The sequence below is a fragment of the Vanellus vanellus genome (genome assembly GCF_965231255.1).
Source record: "Vanellus vanellus genome assembly, chromosome: 22".
NCBI lineage: Eukaryota > Metazoa > Chordata > Aves > Charadriiformes > Charadriidae > Vanellus > Vanellus vanellus.
The window spans coordinates 5,089,818-5,114,056 of NC_138927.1; the positions used below are offsets into that span (position 1 = coordinate 5,089,818).

Here is a 24,239-nt window from a genome sequence, read left to right on the forward strand (position 1 = left end):
GTTCCCTCTGCACCATTTAATCCAACTTGAAGCTCCTGCTATGAAACCAGAAAACTGTCAAGTAATCTTTGTTCTAAGCTGCCATAAAATCCAGTGGTGCTATAAAAACAATTCACATTCTCAGTGCATATGTTCAACGCTAGTCAGAAATTAGTTGTACAAGAAGCGCCCAAGATTCACGTTTTGAAAGAATAAATTATCTTGCTTACTTTAACCAAATATGCTGCTCTACAGACACAGTAAGTTTCAGTATTCGTGCCTGAAAACAATTACATTTTATTGCCATGTTAAGGTAGTTTGGTGGTTATGCTAGAGACTTGAGGATTTACAACTTTTCTGGAAATCCGTCACAGTCTCTATACATGAAAGATTAAATCCTGCCCTCCTCTCTCTGTGAGCAACTCCTGAAAACTTCTATTTGGAGATAAACCCACTCCCAGCAGGACTAAAAATTGCACAGTCACTTGTCTTCCCACAGCTCTGTGTTTTCACAGCATCTGCTATCTCATCGGTTTCATACTGCCATGATAATGCCCTCACCATTTCATGCTTCCAGACAGCAGCCTTCAACAGAGAACTGTGATTTACTTCTTGCTAAGATGAATGCTTTCAACTTCACAATTAGAGAAGGTTGTTTATTTTAATAATCAGCCTTGAAAGTTAAGTTTGAGACGAGCTTTAAATTGTATCAAAGTTGGCTTTACACTTGCTTATATTTTAATAGATAAATAAATAAAGGTCATACTTCTGATGATTCAAATCAGTTCCTTAAAGGTCACTCACTCCTTTTTGCTGTGCTCCAGCACCCGGTAGGGTGGAGCAGAAACTCCTTTGGAACCATGTTGCTCCTGCACGATCGGCAATGTAGCTGGAGTATAAATTTCCGGCATGTTGTCATTGTTCTCTAGGGCACCGTAGGAAAAAGAAGCTTTGAGGTCAGGCTGAACTGCAATCCCTTTATCGTGCATGTTCTGCATGCCTGAAAAGAGCAAAGACAGAGATTAAATGCTTAGGAACAAAAGTGCATTCTTCCTGCACTCAGTTAAATCAGCAAACTATAAATTCTGAGTGTTCGTGATATGCGGCTCATCAGTTCCTTGAGTGTTAAATGAAAGACATAATGTTTTTCTGCTTAGCACTAAAGCAACTAATGGAGAAATAAGCTTCAAGTGAATGAGAGATGGCAGTCAGTTATTTATCAAGTGCTGCATATCTTTTATACGGCTCACCAGAAAGAGAGTTTAGCTGTACTTCCCAAAAGAATTTCTGCTCCCCCTGGCCTCTACCTCTTGCAGCATACCTTAGTTTTCCCCAATAATCAGTTCTTCCTGCTGGATAGAGGCAAAGCCCAGTCCCAAGCATATACTCAAAACTAGTTCTTCGTCCCTGATAGCAGCCAACTGGACAAGGCTGTTCTGTCAAAATATGACACCCCCTGGTGTCAGAGGACCCAGCATAAATGGCATCTAAGTGGCACATCACCTCTTCTCTGCTCCATACAAACCATGCATGTACCCCTCACAAGGCACAAAGAAGAGAAGGAAAAACTAGAAAACAACCACCCAATTTATCCGGATACCTAACAGAGCCTAAAGCTTCAGCTTTCACTGTGAAGTCCAACCCTTAAAGGAGAAAGAGTGACAACCCACTGTATTTTTACTGTTACCTGGCATAGCATCCATTGATATGTAAGGTTCAAATGGTACAGATTTCTTCCTATTTCTGGTGATCAGGAAGACACCTAGAAATGCTATGAGGCACCTGAGAGAGAGAAGACAAGATCTACTGAGATAATGGTGGAAAGGAAGAGGAGGTAATATTGCATGTTGCTTCTTCCGAGTGCCCATCATGTAGCACCATAAAGAATTCAGAACCGGAAGCAAAAGATCTGTGAAATCAGAATTACAAGGAACAGACTCAGCTGAACAACCCTCTTCAACAATGCTGAAATCCATCCAGCAATCAGAACAATTTCACCTTTTCCTCATCAAAATGCAGGGGACAGTTTACATGTTAATTAATTAATTAACCTGGACTAACTAAAGGGGAAAGGAAGCATATCAAAATTTCATTTTCTTTCATGAAATTCCAGGATTGAGCAGCCTGACCTTTGAAAAGTTTCCCACAGGTAAACACACTAACTGTTGATCTTGATTTTTACAATGTGTTGACAGAGAAAGGTGCAGTTCATAACATTAATCTCCCAATTGTTTTTTTCCTGTACTAATCTGAAAAACATTTCAGAATGTCCCATGATTATGGAGCACTAATCACATCAAGACACTGTACTAGGACTAAATACTGAGTTACACAGCCAATGTTTTACTGATCATATCTGCGTTGTGTGAGTGCCCATCCCCTAAGAAATAGGACTCCAGAAGTCCAGTCACAGTTCAGTGAAGGCTCAGAGCAAAACCTGAAATAGATTCCCTAGAAATGGCTTCTTTTGGTTATTCTGCAATTCTTCTAGATTCATGAGCAGGTAGCTTGAAAAACAGCCCATATGCTTTGACATCCATGCTCATCTCCAGTACAGTCGGTAAGGAATTTAGTGTTTAATGTTGTACCATTATGCATAACCTAGCACTATACAATTCCGCTAGAGCATCCATCATCACTCAGACAAGATACTGAGCTCTATAGGCCATTGTCTAACAGAGAAAGTGTTTTCAGTTTGTCCTTCTCTCCAAGAATGTACAGAGATAATATATATATATATAGAGATAGATACGCATTTTTTAAATTTTAGTCATATGAAGAAAACTGGAAAGTATTTCTATCAAGGAAACTTTAAAAACTTACCCAAGCGCAAACATACATATATGGAGAACATCTTCGCCAGTGAAGTCCAAGTAAAAAGTTGCTCCTTGAAAAGGAAATAATTCATGACATCTTTCTTCCCAGCTTACATGAGCAATTAGTGTTACATCTCCAGCACTAGCCCCTCCAGAAACCAAATCATGTAAGATTCCTATTTTTATAGTCAGCACCTTTGTTGGTTTTGGTTGGTTTTGGTTGTGTTTTTTTTTTTTTTATAAGATCTTGAAATAGAAAAAGATGGCCTAATTTCCACTTTAGCACAATTTATTGACAAATCTTTTAGAATTTCACTACCAAAATAGTTATACTGGTGTAACTAATATAGATGCAAGTATATCTGTACAGCAGCACAGCAACTCGTACAAATCTTTGTAAGATTTGTATTGGGATAAGGGGTTGCGAAGGAAACATTGCTGGAACTGTTGCAGGTCACTGTGCTAACAAAGCCTGAGCCAAATTCTCACCACGCAGCAGTGGTTACTGTATAAACAAGAGAGACTGTATTTCTGAAGTCCGAATGACAAAGCAAATTGGATCTCTCTAACTACAACAGGATACAAACTCTTGAACCCAAACAAGCGTATACAGTTTAAACCTATAAAATGACAAGTGTCCTTGGTGTCCTGGATGTAAAGAGGAGGCTGTTGAGCCTTGCAAACAACAAGGCTCCTACTCTTTACATTTCTCATTGAAGTAAAGTAAATAAGCTGATGAATCTGACAGCAGCACATGGCTTGGAACATGACAGGAAATAAACGTTAGCTAAAGAGTAGGACACACTCTCTCATGACACTGAAGAAGACCATTAAAAAGGCAATGTGTAATTTACAGCGGAAGCTATTGCCCTTATATACTTAGAAGAGCATTACTATTTACACAGATAGTATCCATCACTGTCAAGTGCATGCACTTTCTCCGGTGTTGGGATTGTGTGGTTTGGTTGGTTGGCTGGGTTTTTTTCCCTAGTTTTGCTCATAGGTCTAACGAGAGCAAAGTGTTAAAAAGGCTGCTCATCGGGTTTGAAGCTGAAGGCATTGAAAATGCTCATCTTTGTTCATGTAGACAAAGCTTTTCCTATGTGGGCAAGGGCTGAAATTGGAGTAAACTGTTCAGAAGGAAAAGCACCTATAAAGCTGTGAGCAGCTGCTTTCTAGATACAATGCAAACATGACTAGCAGGAACAGAATTGTAACACCTTTGTACAGAGGAAGCAAATACGTTTATACACTGTATCACACCCATTTTAACAAAATCTGGATATAATTACATAAGAAGAAATTTTAGATGTGTAACTTGAATACACAGCTAAGAGCATACATCACCCTCTTCTACAGGCTAGCATGCTACGAGTAATAGTCTCAAATGTAAGTTCCCATGCACTTTAAACAAAATGACAGAACTTAACAGAAAATTTTAACACAGTCTAGTGGGATAATTCACATTTTTGGAAAGAAAAAAGAAACAAAGCCAGCTGCAGAAGAGAGACGACGAGAAAATATAAGTCATCATCTTGCTAAGTATTCACCTTCCTCATCTGTAAGTAAGGATTATTTTCCAAAAATCTTTTGCCCTTCTTTTAGAAAGGACCAACACCCTTTTTTGTGCACTGTTACCTGCTGTGATTGCTGCTATCGTGGACAGAATATAGCCGATGCTGGCAATCTGAGATGAGTCATACAGCTGTGAGGCTTGAGCTAAAAATCTGCAATACAATGACAGACAACAGGGAAGTATTGGGAAGTATACTAAAATTGTATAGCAGTTATCAGGCACTAGTATAGGTCTCCTTTTTAGAAGCACCTCTCAAAAGTGATGCATAAATTTAAGAAACTATTCTTTCTCAATAAACCTGCAGCAGCATCCCTTGGAATTAATATAAATGACAGAAGAGTAAACCTTATGGCTATACTGACTAAAAGCAGTGAAATTACTGCCACTGACCTTAGGGCCAGAATGTCACTCACATTTTGAATAGCTTTTTATCCCTGCTTCTACTGGCTTTTTATGTTATTACTAGTACAGAGGAAAAAAAAAATAGACACATCATCAACAACACTGATTCTGCTCTCTGATTTTAGCCAGTGCAAAGATACTGTATTCTATTTGCCACCATTTCATTCCTTACATTGTTTTGCAAATACTTGAATGGTGTATACATTTGGGATTAAAACTACTTGGCAGTGCCACTAGATGGAAAAGCAAAGACCACCACTATTCCAGGCTCCTGTGACATAGATTTGAGGACATGTCACAGAAGAGAATGGATAATTCTTCTCCTAAAATTTAATCAGCATTCTTGGAATGGATAACAAACAGCCTGCTAATTACTGAGCCACTGAAACCAGCACAATTGTAGACAAAAAGAAAGTGAATGTCTTACGTTGCTTGAAAGATCGCTGTTGCAATCATGCACACCAACATGATATAAAATATAGGGTAGTCGAGTTGTAAGTTTCCTTGTATGGAGACAACAATCATGCCTGCCACAGCCTTCACCGTCACAACAGTCATAGAACCTGTGAACAGACTCAGCTGTAGCACTGACACACGTTCAATGGCACAGGAACACTGCACGTTTGCTCTATACATGACAGGCAGCAGCAAACAAACCCAAGATCTACAAGCACTTGAACCGTCCTTTTGCCAGGCCAAACAAGGGATGCAAACTGCATATTTTATCCCCAGCTCTGACAGTTTTATTCCCAACGACACACCACAGTGACCTTCAATAAATCACTTAACCTTTCTGTATCTTGGTTCCCTTCTCTACAGGACTGGGAGCATTTACTGTTTATTTGTTTTTGGTTTTGGTTTTTTTTTTTTAAAGTGTTTAAACAGTACTGCGCAATCACATGATGGAAAAATACAAATTTTCATTTCTAATGCCATACTGGCTTGGTTAGTAAAGCTAAGGAAGTTTTCAAAACACGAATCAGAAAGATCCCACGTCCTTTCCATTTCTTGAAAGCACAAATTTCAGTGCCATTCAGAATTAGAATAGTGGCTTTGTCTATGATTCACGCAGCCTTTGAGGCATCGGTGAGGCATCCAGTCCCAAACAGTTCAAAATAAAAAAAGAAAAAAGACAGTGCAGTGACTGAAGTTGCATAAATAGCAAAAATTGAGGACTGTGACATAGATTCAACAGCACATCAGACTGCGTCACCGCCTTGCTATTACTCACCCTTTTTAAAGTTTAATTGATCACAGTTTCTTAAAAATAACATATTGATGTGGAGAAAGGTATAAGTGAAATCCTGGCCTTTCCAAAGTCACTGTAGGATCCCACTGTAGGCTACAAGGATAACAAAAGCACCATTTGACCCCATGGCCAGAGGCTCTCCCAATTTAAATAGGGACACACTGGCACGGCAGAGTATTTGTCATTTCTTCAGCCACACAGCAAATCTTCCCAGAGCCAAGAAGACTCTTGTAGGTCAAATCCTGTCTTTCACCCACTGAATCAGCCTTCCTTATCCATTGAATAAATAAGACATTGTACCATGCTTTGCATGCACAGATTAAATTAAGAACACTAATAAATAACTTGCATTTTCTGTATTTGGCAGATTATTTGTCCTTATTGGAAATAAGTCTTAATTGTTCAAAGGTCATTTGCAAAGATCCTAAACATCGCTGCAAGATATTAGCTTTATCTAATTTGTAGTAACATTTCTGAAGTAGAATGGTGTATTTTATGACATTAATTAGGTCAGTATAATTCCCCAGAAGCCATAGATGCCTCAGTTTACTGTAGTTTACTGTTATAAGCCAAAGTTAGAAGATCTTACAAGTTCATATCAACTTACCCAGCAAAGCTACCAGCAGAAGAATAACCACAATGTAGTTTACATTTTTCTCCTTGTAAAAATACAGAAGCAGGCAGAATATGATGATCTCCACAAGCTACAAAAGACAGAAATGAGAATATTAAAAAATGCATGGTATAGGGGGTTGGCAGTAAATGGGATTCTGAGCTAGTCAAACATTAGAATTACACAATAGGGCAAATCAAAGGAAAATTAGGATCCCACACAATTATAGATCAAACTTAGCGTGATCTTAGATTTTAATTAGATGAGATATTCAATAGCTTCTTGCAGAACAAGAAACATGGGATACTTTTGACATTATATTCATGGTAAAGCAGCAGATCAAATAATCCCGACTGAATATTCACATCAGAGATCTCAGCCTGCTTTCCATAATGAGGTTCTTCAAGTGATCCCTGCAGCACACCTCTTATTTAATGGCCAAATTTAACTCCATTAAAAAACAATAGATTTCATAAGATTTTCAGTGAGAGATTGATGGCTCCTGAGAAAGTCAGTCTAGAAAAAGCCCAGATGCAAGCACAGGATTTGGACACCTCTGTAGTAGTTGCTCTCAGCTGCCATCAGTACTACTGCCACAGGCTGAAGCTGACAGGTCAAGGAGAGAGCAAGCTATTTTAAAACTTTTCAGTTAAAGATATTTAAGTCCTAACAGAATAATTCAGAGAAGGAATGGGAAGGTTCCAAACTGTGCATGCATATGTCCACGTGCAATGTGGAACCGACACCGGGAAAAGCTGGCATAGGTTCATTAGCATGTACAAGGAAAATTGCTAGTAACCGTAAGGAAAAACAATGCTTGAAATGAAAATCCCAATCGGGCATAAAGCAGAAAATTGTCCCACATTTTATGGGCCATCTTACCATATACAACAGAAATGGCCAGCTCACTAAATGCCTAGTGATATTTTCTCCTGTCATCTTCTCATGACTATTAGGTCCAAATGTTATCAGCAGATAAGTTCCAACAATTGCCAAACCACAGCCTACAAAGGACAAAACATAGCGCCCTTCGGCAACCAAAGGACAAAAAAAAAAAAAAAGAGGACAAAGTTAGTGGGTTAGTGTGGATGCATGGAATTAATATGGCACATGCACAATGACCATTAATGAGATCATGCACATTCCTCCGAATTACTCATTCCTCTGCCCTTCATGCCCTACTTTCAAAATATTAGAATCAAAAATTACCCTAGGCAACGTGTGTGCTGTAAGTTGAGAAAAAAGCTCATACCAGGTAGCATCTTCTAAACAAATAGGAGCTACAAGTTCTGTATCTGGGGCTTATCCTGCCTGGCACTGCCCACAGCCCATCTTCTAGGGACTGGAAGAATGAATGCCTCAGTTCTGCAAACACTTCACATGTACGAAATTCAGCTGATTCAGTTGTGCCTATGCTATTGCAGAGTCAAGGCCCTAGGCTGCAGCTTCAGCCCAGAGAACAATGATTCTCAAATCTTGGAAACAAACACCATTGCATATATTTGTAAAACCTGTGAGATTCAGATGACTTTGCACAAGTAAGAAACAAACCAAACAAAAATAAATCCATTTTTAACAAGCAGTAGATGAGATGACACATTTCTTTGCAGAGGTACTGTAGCTAATGGAGATCTTGCCATTCCTCTAATCATGATTCTTGACAGGTCATCCTATGTGTTGAATGGCTTGTAAACAGAGAGGAAAAATGAAAAGGAACTGTGGAACTTACTCAAAAAATCCTTGGGCTTCCATTTTTCTTTAATAAATATAATTCCTATGATTGCACTTGCTATAAAAAAAGGAGAGAGAAACAGTGAGTTATGTATCAGTCCAATGATCAGCAATCTGATGCTGGAATGCACTCAGACTTGAATGGCCATTGTCTTTTTCCCCCCTTACCTATAACAGACACTGCACTAAGTGGCACAATCAGTGAAAGAGGAGCAAAGGCGTAAGAGGAAAACACTCCCAGTTCACCCAGCACCAGCAGAAACAGTCCACACCACCATGTCTTGGTTTTGAAGTAGGCTCGGGGGTCTTTGGAACCTGCCAGCCGGATGTGGCTGTATTTCTAGAAAAGAAAATAAAGGCAAAGAATCTTTGGCATGCTTGATGCTTTTTAATGCAGGATACTTGAGGCAGGATCAATATTTGCTTCATGATACTCACCTGGAGGTTGAGTGCAATACTGATAACAAGGTGCCCAAAAATAGCTAGTAATGCACCAATCAAGTTCTCCTGTAAAAAAAAATGTAAACACGCAGATATTAAACATAGCCACTGGACCCTGAAGGAAGTTGGAGCTTTTTGCATAATCTGGAAGAGAGCAGACTTTTAAAACAGTTCCTAGATCACCTGACAATAAAATCTCTGTTTACTTTCCTTCCTTTCTACGTGAGCTAGGGCAATTCAGGTAAGTTCCCTGTGGCTATGTTCCAAATCTGTGAAACTCAGGTGAAAGACAACCCTTCATTAACAGAATTTCTACAAGAGACTTAAATTAGTGTGCCTATATTTGCATTCTTTGCAGTTTCTCAGAGGAGAAGATGATAAAGCTAAACACAACGACCCACTCACTCATTCTTCCCTTTGAAAAACTCTCTTCATGAGCATGTTTGTTGCCCTGGAATTCAGCAGAGTATGGATCAGCAACCTCCGCATTCTGCAGGCCACATCTTAATCACAGAATCATAGAATGGTTTAGGTTGGAAGGGACCTGGAGATCATCAAGTTCCAACGCCCCTGCCATAGGCAGGGACACCTCCCACTAGACCAGGTTGCTCAAAGTCCCATCCAGCCTGACCTTAAACACTTCAGGACTATTCTACTCTTCTCCACTTATAACATCTGCTGGTTCAGTAGGTAATTTAGCCCATTTGATGAGGCAGCCCAATTAGCATAGATTTTATGCTGCTTTTTATATGAATCAGTTATTCCAAAGTAATAGGCAACTGGTAGCAACTCCTAGCAAGCTTGCAACCCCTTCCATGTTAGCATTCACAGCTCAGCAATAATTCTCACGGTCTAAAGAGAGAATTTGAAATAAAAAAAGGATGTAAAGCAGGCTGAGTCACAAAGGAAATGTACATTAGGAGTGAACAGTAGAGCCTGAGGCTAAGCCAAGCCATTTAGCATTTGCGTTCTTCCAACAACTGTCTAAATCTCATTAGATGTCATTAGCACTTTCATTTCAGTGCAGGTCTCCAAGATACAGTGGAGTACTTGCTTTGATTGATTTGGGATAACCAGGCTCACATTCGTGTTCCTCCCTTAACAGTAAATATACTATTCCTGATTCTCCCATACATAGTAAGAAGAGGACTTTAAGATTTCAAGTTTTTATCAGTGGAACAAAAATCTCTTTATCAGGATGTACAAAAATAACATTCACCCAAGCTTCATTCAAAATTGCTTGAGATATCTTCCCACAAGAGACAGTAAAGTTGGCAGGAAAATGTCACTGTGTGATCACAGATGTAGCCAGAGAAGCTCAGCACAGTTTACTGGTTCAGCAACTGGACTTCAGTTTAGATGTCACTCTGGTAAACTTTTACAATGGACCTAAGACTGCGTTCTCAGCAAAGTACTTTTTCCAGTGAAAAAAAGCCCTTCTTGCTGGGATTTTCTGAGCACCTTCAGAATCAGGGATTCAGAGGAAATTGATTTGGGAACAGCTCTGTTCCCCGTTGGAGAATAAGGAGGAATTACAGCAACACGTCCTACCTCAGCTGCAGGCTCTCTGCATGACTGTGGGCTGACCCACCTGAAATTCAAGCACTTGAATATACAGCAGACCAGAACATCTCATCTCAGTTACTGATGTACGGGTTAGTTAGCAAAATTTAGTGCACCTAGCAAAATTTAGACATCCACATCTTTTAACTGCCAGACCTTTCTTCACTTTGTCTAGCTCTGCAAGACACAGAATTTCTCCTCCTTTCTCTCGCTGTTTATATACACAGCATATAATACACTGGGGTCTCCAGGCATGGCTAAATACAAAGACAGTGCACTTTCTGCAAGAAAAATAACCAAAATACAGTGGCATTATCAGCTTACTTGAATAGTTAGGGCCTTCTAGGGATAGACTGGGGTAGAAATCTGACCTTGTAAGAAAAGGAGTCAGTGTGTGGCTGCACAGAAACTGCTGCTGTGGCCAACGGTAGTTGCTGAAGTTGCAGATTAGGACTGTTGCTTCCTTCCATTTTGGTTGATTGGAGTGTTTGCTTTTCAGCCTCTTTGATGTTGGAACTTCTCTTTAGAGAAGAGACTTGGACCCTGCTGGAAGCACCTTATCTATAACTTGGTACCCCTTCTTCCCATCCATCCTGGTTTGCTTGGACAAGCAACAATTAGTTCAGTGAAGCAAAAAAAATTTCTCTGTAGCCTGTCTGCTGCTTTTCTTCCTCCGCCAGGCTACACTGAGATAGGGTAGGCACCATAGGCAGAAGTGTAGATAAGCCAATATTTCCAGTCAGTCAGTCAGTGGGGCAGCAAGGTTATACTCCTCCAAGGTGATACTAAGGAAAAAAAAAATATATATATATTTAGGTCAAATGAACAAAATGGTCCAAAACCTGCAATGAAATCCTGCTGAAGTACAGGCCAGGACTCCCTGGAATCAAACTAAGAGCTGCACATATCAGCAGAGAAAGCAGATTTTAAATGCTTTCTTACAAAGTCTCAAAAAACAGAAACTTGCCCCGACCTTGCTTTACAAGAGCTCGCAAACTGGCTTGGCCCCAAGGGTGACATATTCAGCTGGCATTTAACATCAGGCTTTGCCATTTTGAAAGCTATTATCAAAAAGTCTCTGAAGTCCTCCAAGCCCTGCTTTTCAGGTGACTGTTGTTTGTTCAGGACTCAGCATTACATTAGTCACACTATCCCCATGTGCTGGAGATGACAGTGGTGCTCTTCACATAAACCAAGGTCATTTCAGTGTAATTGCTGTGAACAGAGTTTGGAGACTAAGTTCCTTAGAGCCAGACTCATTATAGGTGTCTGGAAAGCACCACACAGCAAACCGCTCTGAAATGCCTGCATGCCGTGATGGCTCCTTCCATCAAAGACCTTAAGGAGCATCAGCAATGCTGAGAATGGACACTGGTGGAAAGACCCCTCTGTATAGAGTGCGGATGCTGGTGTACAGACATCGCGGAGGTGTGATCCTCACAACTGACATGACCCTGTTGCTCCACTCAAAGACCACCCAAAATGGTGCAGGCTAAGCACTCCCTAGACTCAGACCCTGGACAATTGGCCTGCGGTCACATCCTGAGGTAGCAGGACCCATCCCACACTCGGGGCCCTGAACGGCAAGCTCTCTTGGCCAGCTTTGGCGTGTGAACGATTACTTGAACTCACGGGTTGTCCCAGTTTCTCCAGCGGGGGGGGGGGCAGGGGGAGTACGGCAGCCGAGCCGTGAAAAGGCACAAACACCCCCTTGTGGGGGGGGGGGGGGGGGGGGGGGGGCAAAGCTCCCCCCCGCCCCATGGTGAGGAAACCCTACCCGGGCAGAGCAGAGCCCGGCTGAGGGCAGGGGGTGCCCACAGGACACCCTCCCCGGGTCAGGCTGCACTGCCCAGCCGAGACCCGCAGCCGGACCCCAGCGGCGGTTTGTTCCCGACCAAAACCATCCGGAAAACCCGCCACGCCGAGGGGACAGAGGCGGCCTCCCCCGGCGGCCCCGCGCACTCACCTGCTCCCTCCGGGAGCGGCCGGCCCGCCCGCTCCGCCCCCATGGCCCGGGCCTCCAGCCCTCAACTTCGGTTCCCGGCCGAGCCCCGCGGTTCGTTCCTGCCCGGCCCTTCCGATTTGCCGCCAGCCCTGTCAGTCCGGGGCCGGGCCGCAGGTGCCAGCGGCGATTGGATGCCAGGCGGGGGTCGGGCCTGGCCCAGCCAATGGGCCGAGCCCTTCTGAGGTACAGGGTTCTGAGGAGGCGGGCGGGAGGAAGGAGCCGCTTCCGCCGCTCGTTTCGAGCGGGGCGGAGGGGGCGCGTCCTTAATGCGCATGCGCAAGGAGGCTCCTCCGAACCACCAACCACCCATGCCCAGCCGCACGCACGGCTGCTCTAAGAGCTCGCCTGTGATTGGGTGCTTGCCGGAGGGCCCAAAGTAACAGGCGCAATGATTGGAGGAGAGCCGTTGTCACGGCAACCAGGTGTACGCGTTCCCTCAGCTGTCGGTACCGCGGGGGCCGGAGCCTCCCGAGTCGCACGGGCAGGTACCGGCGGGTACAGGCCACGCCCGGCCGCCTCACTGGGGCGGGGAAGGGGTAGGGGGAGTGTGTGTCACCCCCGGTGCGCCCCACCCTGCCTCACCCGATCCAGTACGCGCCATTCCCAGCGTCCACCGCGCTACCTGACAGGGCGGGGGTGCGGCCCTTCCCAGCATTCACCGCGCCATTACCGGGAGGGGGTGGGGCCGTGACGTTGCTTCCGGTAGCTCTACAGAGGACAGAGGGCCTCATCTCAGGCCGCTGCTCCGCTGGGAGGCGAGGCGGCGGTAGCAGCATTGTCCTTCCGCCCCCCTCAGCGATCGTCCTGTGCGCGGGCAGCAGTCGCCGGAGCGGTTCGTTGAATGGCGAAAATAGAGGTTACGGCTGAGGCGTTACGTCTCTGCAGAGAACCAACCCAGCCCTTCCAGGCTCTGCCCCTTTGCTGCACATTGATAGTTCCGGCTGATTTGTTTTAGAAAGAAAACGGTGGGGCTACACAGAGTGGTGACACTGGATAACACAGTTAACACAGGCCTTTTCTGCGGGTACTCATGCATGTTCTGGAGCACGAGGCACATCAAGCAGAAAAGCACCGCTCGGTACCACGTAGCGAACAGGAACAACACTTAAAACAGTCATTTCACAGCTGAAAAAGAAAAACCCCAACCACGCAAAGGCTTTTCCTTCAAAGCACAGCAAGGATTCATTAATGAAACGAAACAATAGGAAGTGGCACCCAGAACAACTTGTATCCACAGAGGTGTTTCAGGTCCAAAGTTGCTCTCCCTGGGGACAAACCAGCATAAGGGACTAAGAAATGCGGCCAGATCACAACCTTCCACTTGCTGTGTGTTTTGCAAGGCAGTAGCAAGTTTGTTCTCTTGTGGCACTGACCACTTCCTTGGCCTGTACACCACCCCTGTAAGAGCCTTCTCTTGAGCAGTTACTCAGACCTCTTCCATGCACTAACCTTCTCTCTAATTGCAGACTTCATCTCAAGATCTGTACTAATCCTTTCTCAGAAGCACATTAAATTTTCAACGACCTTATATTTAGACTTTCCTAATGCAGCACTAGTGCAGCTCTGTGACTGGTAGTAATAACGCCAGAGCTTGATTAGGTGAAGTGTCAGTGTTTTTGTCATGAGATGTCCGTAAGAGACTACGCAATTTGAAAAACTAGTAGATTCCACCTCACCATCTCTTGGCAGTCAACAACAGTGCCAAGCCGAGGTGTTTGATTCCAGGCCTGCAAAGCACAGTGCTTCTTGGGTGGCACTGGGCAGCTTAGCATCCAAGTTTGGCAGGAACCAGGGCGCTCAGCATCTTTTCTCAGATTCTCAGTTTAGAGAGGGACAGCCTGGTGAAGTGAGTTGTTAAGATGCCTGACTCAGTAAATGAGGACAATCTGCAAAAGTGATTTAACAGCACTGAGTCACCCTTAAAGCCCGTTCATCAACAGTAGTGCTTCAAAGTGCTTTTTTCCCCTTTGCTTCTTGAATAAAGCAGGGAAATTAAATGCAGAAATGACTGCTGATTTCTTGACTTGAATACTGCATTAATGTTAGATTTGCCTTTAACTTACACATCCTATTTAAAATGAGAGCTGGAGTTGTATTTACATGTTTCCTGTATCCCCATATTCAGAATTTTGTTACCATTGGCTGTTCCTTTTAGCTTTCAAGATTTCCTCCAGTCCTTATAAATACCATAGGAAAGTAATCTCAAACTCAGAACAAAGGGATTTAATTCTCAGTCAAAGAGATTTCAGTATAACCAAGTGAGTAACAAAAATGTTTGAAGTTTATCTCTTCGTTTTGATTTTCTTTGCAACTCATAATGATCCTGTTTTGTAACAAGAGCAGCAACTAAGTTTAGATCAAGGTTGTTTAGTTAACTTTGTAATCACAACTGATAAGAAGATGAGAAAAAACGGTAAAGCAATATTATTGCTTTAAACCTTGAAATTACTCCACATACAGTGCCCTCGTCTGTACCATCTCCCCATCCCTCACCCACCCATCTTTGGCCCTGGTCCCATTTCCAATCTTCTTGAGCTCCCCAGGACACATTGCATTTCTTCTGAAATTCAGGAGCAAATTCAAAGAAATCAGTGCAGTTAATGCTTGTGTAGCGATAGTATAAGATGACCTCTCCTATCTTCTGCTATTCTTCCCTGATCTTTCCTTGATTTGTAGGAATTACATTGGTACTTCTGTTATCTGGCCAGCAGAGGGAAGCAGAAAGATATTTTAAAACCATAGTGTTTTCCCAGCCTGCACGCTGCCGGGTTTCTTTTCAAGTCCAGCCAACACTCACAGGTGCCAAGGGCCTCCTGGGCTTTCTGGATCCAGCTTTCAAGCTACTTCCTCAGCTGGTGGAAAGAGGATGCACATGGCCCCTTGCTGACAGTCTTCTGCTGTCTGGTGATTACGTGGTAACCCCAGAACTCTGAAAATTAAGTATATTAAGAATTTCTGAAACTTTGTGTACCGGGTATGTAAAGTAGGTAAATCAAGGAAATATTTGGCATCTTCCCTCTTTCTTCTTCTGCCTTTGGCATCTTCCCTTTCTTCTCCTTTCTTTGATCTCTTCCTCCTTGCTTGTCTCTCCCATCTCAGTGATATCAGGAGTGTATTATCTCAGGATTGAATAACAGCAATCAAGGACGTAAAGGACAAAAGATGAGGGAAAATGATCAAGGTAGAGAAGTTGCTTAAATGTCTTCTGTAGGCGCCATCAGTCTGTCTGGTCAGCTTCCAGGAGTTCCAGATGACCTGATGCTAAGTTCTGAGTAAAAGAGAAGAGGCAGAGTCTTAAGGTAGCTTCTCAAAGCACTCCCTTCCCTTTGAGAATTTCCTCCTTGAAGGGCAGAGCGGGCAGGAAGCCAAACCACAAGCTACACAAGGGCTTGGCTGATTCTTTCTTAAGCTTTATCCCTAGAGAAAAGTTACTGCACCAGGTAGGGGAGGGGAAGCATTCGATCCATTAACACCAGGCCATTTGGGGGCTGCTGGCTTAGTTTCCCCCACCAAAAGCACTTGACACTGTCCTCTTCAGCGCAAACCATTTTGGAGTACATTCCTTTAGCAGGGTAGTCAGGGATAAATGCCAGTACATGAAGTTTACCCACTTGTAATTTAGGCAATGTAAAGAGCTTATTTGCTTCTTACTAGATGACCTAGAATACCTAACAGGTGAGCTGACCCACTTTTGTAACTCTGCCAGTTTACCACTGCCTTCACGCATCCCTAAGGGTACTAGAACACTGGATTTTGCATGGTATTTCTGATGGACTTACCTCGCAGCTCAGAGCCCCCTTATATTACCAGAATACGATTCAAAGCATTCCAAGGGCACAGAGGTTTGCAGTCACTTTAGCAGGAGGTAAATTTCCAAGGGCGTGTAGATGTCTAATCTCCAATTACTTTCAACAACACTAAGGTGATGATGGGCACGCCAAACCCAGAGCAGGATGCATTGGATTGGAGAAGGGCTCTGTAGCTGTCTCCCTGACACGTGCTATCCTGGAAGGTGCTAATCAAGAACGTGCTGCCAGAGTAGCAACTCCCCTTTATGGGGCAGGGCTGAGCATGGGACTCCATCCAAGCCTCAGCGGGCTGGTCAGCAGGAGCAGCCAAGCCTGGGCAACACCAGGGAATGGAGCTTGCAGATGCAGTTTTTTATCAGCTGCTTTGGAAACCTACTGCAATTTTAATAGCTAGTTCTAGCAAATTGGACCAATCTTGCTTTCCTCAGCACAGCTCTCTTGTCCATGGAGCACAGGGTGGAGAACCTCAAGCACGTGGCAGGGCTTCCACATGGCAGGGCCACGTGGAGGTGCAAGCTGAAGACCAGAGCAGTGCAGTGTTTGTTCTGCTTCGAGTTCTGGGGGCTGATAAAAAATAGCTAGCTCAGGATCCCTGCCTGCTCCATGCGGACAAGCCCTCAGACCACATCTTCAGAAATCTCCTGTAAGTTTGGCATCCTAGGAGTATCACACAGGGGCTGAACTGAAGCACAGCGTCGGTCAGAGCAGGTCTGCTGAAATTCCCAGAGTTGCATCACATACCTCAGCTTTTGCTTTGTCCTGGAGCATTTTCCTGCAAAGAAAAATATGTGGAAAATATTATTTGTGACCACCTGCTTTATAACTCTGGTGGCATTTTTATGAGGAAGGCCAAATCCGCAAGGATTATGTGTGCAAATAACAAGAACTGGAGACCTGGGATCTGATTCCTCGCAGTGCTCTTCCAGTTTTAATGGAAGTGGCACATTTTTAGGTTTTATTATTTTTAGCACTGTAGTAGCACTATTACACTTGTCCATGCATGCAGCAAGAAACAGCTCAGCTGCAGGAGAAAAACAGACTGGTGAAGTGATTTGCCTATGATCTCACTGTAAATCAACAGCGTCTTCTCCAGTAGACAACACTGCCTGCCCACTCCCATCTTTTCTTCCTTTTAGTCTACTCTTTTGCAAGACCAAGCAGAGCAAGAGCCTCCATTCATCTCCCTGCCCTTTCTGGTTGTTTCTTAAGGGGGAGCAAGTCATTCCAGGGCTGCTGCTGCTGTATGGCCGTCAACACAGGTCCTGTCTGGATGGGGTTTTTTAATCAACCATATACTCACCGTATGCAGCTTCCATTTCCCCACTTGTAACCTTGCATCTTTCCCGCTCCCTCTTCATCCTGCGAAAACTTCTACACAATCAAACCCCTTTGTTCAACCTCGTGTCTTTGCATGAGTAGAATAATGCCCAAGCTACTTTCTTTTCTGCTCTGCACTGCACATTGCCTCGTTCTTCAATCCCATGCATCCTGTTCTCTTTCACTCACTGTTATGCCCACGCTATTTTTTGGGGGGGACACATCTGATCATTATCTGATTCCAGCTCTGAAGTCATCAAAATAGGAACTAAGTTGCTTCCAGGCACTTCCAGGATGTTTTCCATTGGTAACTGGCAGACAAGACAATGAAGTTGACATAATGGTAGAATGCGCTCAAAGATCAGGAACTTCAGCTCTTTCCATACTGGTATCATTTCACATTTATGTTAGTACAAAGCTATTTCTTTCATCTTTTATGGGTCCCAGATCTCTCAAATCCTGCTTTTTTTTCCTGGGATTGGCAGAAGCAGGGCATGCTACCAAGGGCATTCAGCACTTCATGGGACCACGCCTGAAAAGCTGGTGGTATCATGTACAACACAGGTGGTTTTTGATTTGTTTGGCTCTATAAATAGAATCCCAGCCAGTCCTCTTTTTGAAAAGCCCAAAGAGACAGAGTCAGGAAAGGTGTGGTGACTGCAAATAGTGCATTCTGCCCTCATGCTGAATTAATGAGGTCCAACTCAGATGTTACAGGTGAGATTTTCAATTTGCTATGGCTCCCAGTCTATACAAATTGCCATGTAGACACTACAGAAATTTGATCTACCTCATACTCAGAAATATTCAGTTTTCCATGGAACAGGAGACTTGCATTAAAGGATTATAATTTTGAAACAATGAAGACATCTACCTTAATGCACAATTACAATTAAAGCGTAAAATTTGGGGGTGCAAGCGATGGCTTGGAAAATGATACAGGAAATACAATAATACCATTATTTATGCTGTTGGTACACCTACAGCTGGAATGTTATGTTTAGTTCTGGCCACCCTAACTCTAAAAAAAGGCTACAGCAGAAATAGACTCAATGTAGAAATAAGAGATACGATCATTAGACTTCCAGTCAAAACTGAACACAATGAAGTTGTTTAGAGAGAAAGCAAATCAGATGGCTTGAAATGTATGTGAGATAATTAAGAAAAATGAAATAGTGACTTCTCCCATATCATATAAAACAGAAGAATATCAGCATAAAGTTAAAAATCAATAAATTTAAACTTGAAAGAAGGAAGTAATTGTACAGTGTTCATTCTCCCTTTGTAAACTGGGATGGTAATTTACCATGGAAGGTGTTTGGAGCAACAGATATACAAATAAAAAAAAAAGAAAAAATTAACAGTAGATAATTTGTGGAACTCACAGCCGTAAGGGCCAGTAAGACCAATTGTAAGCGAGGTTTAAAAGTTGTTTAGATACACGTGGACTGTATGGACCATTGCTGTGTTCCAGCATCCCTGTTCTCAAGAGTCACTCCTAATAGAATTGGTGTGTTTCGGTCCGTGCTCAGAAAGATGAAGAGCGGGGATGTACTGGGGAAAGGAGCTGTCCCATTAGCATCGGAGTGAGCCTGTGCCCGTGTCTCATTGCGTTTGCCCGGGAACAGAAGTAACTAGTACAGTTGGGTCGACGTGTGATAGTTCTCTTGCTAGATGAAACCCCAGGCCCAGGACTCTATAGTGCCACTCATCAGTCTGCAGAGATCAACAGCACCACCTTGTCAAAGAAAGGAACTGAATACTTCACTGATAAGAGGAAGCATTTTATTTCAGACTGATTTTCAAAGCTGCTGAAGTCACCCAGTGCCTTTGTATTGACTTCAGTGGACTATGGATCTGGTGTTCAACTGACTCCGCTGACTATGTCTGCAATACCTATTTAGTATTGTATTTGGGATATTTCTAAAATCCAGCCAAGAAGGAAAATATTTTCTCATTGTCAGACAGTTATAATTAAGGTGGAAGTCCAACAGCTATTCTAAGCTGCTTTTTCATATGTTCTTACCTTTTACATTTATACTGGGCCTGAAATTTCCTTTGCTCAGTCTCACCCAGAGGTGGTCCTTTTTAAATTTGCATGAACCTTTTCAAGGAAAATTGGCAGAGCTGTTGTTAAGTTATCAAAGGGTAAAGAAGGATCCATATGCACACACACTTTTTGGACTCATTTAGAATATTGTACTAAGCTATCTGAAATTTGTAGCTAAAGTGGATAATTTCAGGATCTGTTCTCTCTAACAAAAGATGTAAATGTTGTCTCTAAGGTTTCTTTTGCAAGCTGATGAGTATCTCCAACCCAAAAAGAAGAAATCAATGAAACTTAGTACCTGAAAAAGTCACCCTCACCCCCATTTCATCTCATAGAACTTGCAGGCATCAGTGCTGTATAGCAAAGTTTCTGCCGTTTTAAAACGCAGAGGGTGACTTGTCCTTAAAAATTACACGTGGTAAATTCCAGGCCTCAGTTACTTCTAGTTTCTTTCCAACTCAGCTACTGACAGTTTCTTTGCTCCCTCTGTTTCCAGGTTCCATGCACTGCATGCAAGAAAATCTCCAACTATCCAGCTGCAAATGCCTACAAGACCTTGTCATGTTTTCAGTCCAAGCAAGACTTTAGCAAGGGAAACTCTAGCATGTTCCAGCAACACATTGCTAGGAAGATCGAGAAGATCCTCACTGCAGCACCCAATCAAGACTACGTAAGGAGATTTGGAAGGGAGGACAGAAAACAGCTAGGTCAGGTATTTCTGCATGATCTGCTGTCTCACCTCTGACCGTGCTGCAGATGTTCCCCAAGCTGTTGTGAACCTTGAGCACTCATTGGGCAGTAACTCTTCAATAAGAGGAGAGGAAGAACCCATCCCTGGCCCTGGGACAGCAGCAACCCCTGTCCTTGCCACACCACTGGCTTCGATACCGAAAGACCCATATCATCCCATGAGTTTTCATCCCAGAAATTCAACCTACGTTGGTTGGTTAGAGGGAACTTCTGCCAAGAAGCTCAAGGCAGGTGAATGTTACCTCTGTAACAGGTACTGGGGTTTGAGGTTCAACCTCAGAGCTGGGAATCAGGTCTGCGTACGTACAACTGATGTAATTGACTGTGGCCTTCCACTTGCTGTGGAGCTGTGCCAGTTTATATCAGCTGGGGACCTAGCCTTCAGGTTCAGTTCCTGAACCTCCTGCTGATTCACCCTTGTGTAAGTCACTTAACTGTTCTCTGCCTGATGCTCCCCACCCATGCCACGGTGACCAGGCTTCACCGGGGTGTTGTAAGCTTTAGTCCACAGGAATTCAGAATGTTTTCAGATATGGAAGATATTAACAAAACACAAAGTGTTATTAACAATTATCAGATAGTTTATAATAACATACACACAGCTAATGGACTTCTCTGTCCCTTCAATGGTGTCTTGCTATAGCTGCGATTACTTTTGGATTGTTTTGTTGTTCTTTAGACAGCGTTTTTGTCTTTTTCTGCACAGCACGACTGCATTGCAGCCATTTCCTAGTGAGCCGTCCCCTTTTAAACTGCACTTCAATGCCAGATACATCCACTGTGGGGTGAGGCGGGGCATGTTGACTCTTCAGAGTATTTGATGACTTTGCATAGCTGTTTAAGACAGAATGAAGACGACACAATTTAATAAGCTTAATAAGTTGCCACTCATCAGCTGAGACATCTTAACTGGCTGTGTGCGTGTTCTTCAAGCAATTCATGCTTTTAAAAAGTAATTTGATATAGTTTAAACATCAGCAAAGGTGTTTTAAACAAACATGTCTTACCTCACAATTTGGGTGTGCAAAGAGCACATGTACAGAGTTACCGAGACTCGGCTGACATGGGGCAATCATGCTCGCTCACACAACCCATACGCTAAGACTGTGAACTTTCTTATAATGACTCACTCCGACTGCGTATCTGCCCCAGCATGTTCTAAGTTGATTAAACTAGTTTGCAGGCCATAATTATTTTCTATATCATACTATAATGGATTCGCATCATATTATTTTTAACATTGTAAGAATTTGCTTCTGGGAACGGCCTTCTTGAATTAATCACTGACTCATGATTTACAGTACGAGATAATATCTAACCTACAAGAAGCAGAACAGGAAACGATCTATTTAAAAGATGGCAGTGTCTGATAATTTATGACTATAGACAAAGAGACATCTGAGAAGAAAAAGAAGGCCAGATCCTGCAGTCTTTACATGGTCACTGCTCTCGCTCAGGCAAAAAGGAACTTTTGCCTTGTAACTGGAGGATCTGCTTTTGAAGCAGTGACAGCTGAAAGTTGATGAATATTGGAGAAAAAATGAGTGAGAAACAAGAAAACAGTGTCCCAAGCTCTCCTCAAAGCTCTGGGACCAAACCCTACGTTAAAATAAAGCCAGTTAAACACTAAGACTATTGTATGCATTTCACTAGCTGAATATAGAACCATAGAACGGTCAGAATTGGAAGGGACCTTAAAGATCATCCAGTTCCACCCCTGCCATGGGCAGGGACACCTTCCACTAGACCAGGTTGCTCAAAGCCCTGTCCAACCTTGTCTTGAACACCTCCAGGGATGGGGCAATACAGGAAACGTAAGAAAAAAGCCAGGTAAAAAGCATCAGTCTTTTTGTGTTTGAATCTTTTATGAAGGTTTCTTGCTATCTCCTCACTCTTGTGCACGAACTGGACTCTTCCACTTAGTGAACTAGCCTTGACTGTTAGATGTTTTCTCTAACTATAACCTGGTTAGAAAAAAGTAGATTTCAGCAGCCAACAATAAAAAGCTTTTAATCCCAGAGCATGTTCTAGAAAGTCAGGCTTCATCCTGGGAACCTGAAGAATCTTTCCCTTTGTCCCATTTCACCATGATCCATTCTGTGATCCTGGGTATCTGGTATAACCTTTGACACCATCGTTTTTTTGACTCTGTAAGGAGAGCCGTTTTCACTTTGAGCATAAGGCTCCTTAGGAGCTGTGGCTGAAATGTGTTTCTATGTATATATTGTAGAAGTGCTGCAGTATGCACAGGGCAGTGACTGCTACAGGTAGCCGAGCGCTCCAGAAGAGCAGCGTGACCTGCTTCCCCGGGGACTTTTGGCACCTCTGTCCAAGTTCATTAGCTCGGGGACCACTAGCAGCATAACAGCAGCACTGCAAACCGAGCTTGGTGCAAGCTGCAGGAGGGCACAAACACTCCAGCGGTTATCTGCAGGCTTGAACGAACCGAAATATAGATTCTTCAAGTCATCCTTGGCTCAAAGATATCGGCCCACCCTGCAGCCCCAGCAGCGACATCCCATTTTCTCTGTAGTGCCTTCCAGGGGCTGCCACGCAGATGCCCCTTTGGTGTCTTGGCAGCACCACCTCAAATTCTGTGCTCAGTCGGTTACTTGAACGGAAGCGGACACTTATAGCTGATGTCAGAGAAGTCTGGAGGCAGCAGTTAAACACACAAAGCCACATTTTCTGCAGAGTTTCAAGTCCTCGGCGTCTGTGTAAATGCAACCTTTGCATGCTGGGCAGTCACAAAGAGACCTACCTACAATTGGTAAGCACTCCCAGATTTTGGCCCTAATACTGCCTACAGCTGTATCATTAGAATCACTCACAATGGAGACAACTGGATTTTAAATGTGGGTTTTCCTTTGTTGGTAATTACCCACAGGTAAAGTCAATTCAAAGGCATTCACAAGCCCTTTTTCATTTTCTGAAACAGACCTCTATGAATTTCTGCAAGCAAAGCAACAGTGTTTCTGACCAGACAGTGTTTGTGTCCAAAACCACAAGAGGATTAAATTTGGAAGAAATTGGAAAATGGCCTTCTCCATATATGCGAGCCTTGAGCTGGGAGGAAAGATGTTGCTGGTGATTTTGGTTCTGATTCTCCAGGGTCCAGAGCACCATCACACACAAATTGAGGTCGCTCGGAGCTTCTTAAGGCACATTCGATTTAAGCAGGTGTCAGGGCACTGCTGAGTCTCCTTTCCAAGAGCTGTGGGTAGGTCCCTTTGAACCTGTGCTGAGACAACCATCCAGAAACCATCCTGACAGTTTTGAGTAGCCGTAAGGAATCACTAGAACACCCCACAACTCAGTGTAAATGCCAGAGGCTTCAGGAGAAGCCACAGTAGTGCATAATGTACCAAGCTCCACAGTACTTGAGCTCCAAAAGGAGTCTGCTCCTGGCCCATTGCCTGCTGAGGTTTGAGACCTGGAGCATGAGGGCACGTAGCTTTGTAGCTCATCTTACAAGTTATACCATGCACGAGTTCTCCTGTTTGTTTGAATCTTTAAAATTGCTAATATCTTCGTTTGTTCCTATGCTCAGGACAAAGTTTAGTGTTGCCTTATCAGTGTCCCTCGAAATAAGCTCTGCCCAGGACAGCACTTCTTAAATCCAGAAGCGATTTCCCCACACAGTCCTGTTATACCGGTTCTTTTTCCTTCTATTACATTCACTGACTGATGCACTCTCTTTCCTCAGTGCCACTGTTGTGGCCTTGTTTGGTATTTACATCCCTTTCCTGTTTGTCTTGTAGGTCACTACAACATCGATTCCCTCATCAAGGTGTCTTCCAAGGGTATAACATCTTGCTTCAAGTCAAAGACCTCCCGCCTAACAAGGACGGACAGATTTACTCCAGAGCCTGCAACCCATCAGCCACATAGACCTACCAAGGGAGCAAAGAAAACTCCGTTCGAGTAAGTCCAGCCTG

General features: G+C 43.4%; 2 protein-coding genes across 2 annotated transcripts; one reads left to right on the top strand and one right to left on the bottom strand.

Moving 5' to 3' along the window:
* Positions 1-779: 779 nt before the first annotated feature.
* On the bottom strand, positions 780-10,840 carry NIPAL3 (NIPA like domain containing 3; the record flags this gene model as incomplete). The annotated part of the gene is made up of 11 exons (XM_082494036.1): positions 780-979; positions 1,667-1,761; positions 2,803-2,866; positions 4,434-4,522; positions 5,201-5,336; positions 6,630-6,726; positions 7,518-7,663; positions 8,365-8,424; positions 8,535-8,706; positions 8,805-8,873; positions 10,742-10,840. 11 exons carry the CDS (start codon positions 10,838-10,840, stop codon positions 780-782), a joined length of 1,227 nt encoding a protein of 408 aa, XP_082350162.1.
* Positions 10,841-12,763: 1,923 nt separating this feature from the next.
* STPG1 (sperm tail PG-rich repeat containing 1) lies at positions 12,764-20,328 on the top strand (the record flags this gene model as incomplete). The annotated part of the gene is given in 7 exon segments (XM_082494153.1): positions 12,764-12,821; positions 14,531-14,587; positions 14,590-14,637; positions 19,176-19,281; positions 19,347-19,404; positions 20,048-20,221; positions 20,308-20,328. Coding segments are annotated over 7 exon segments (522 nt in total).
* Positions 20,329-24,239: the final 3,911 nt, after the last annotated feature.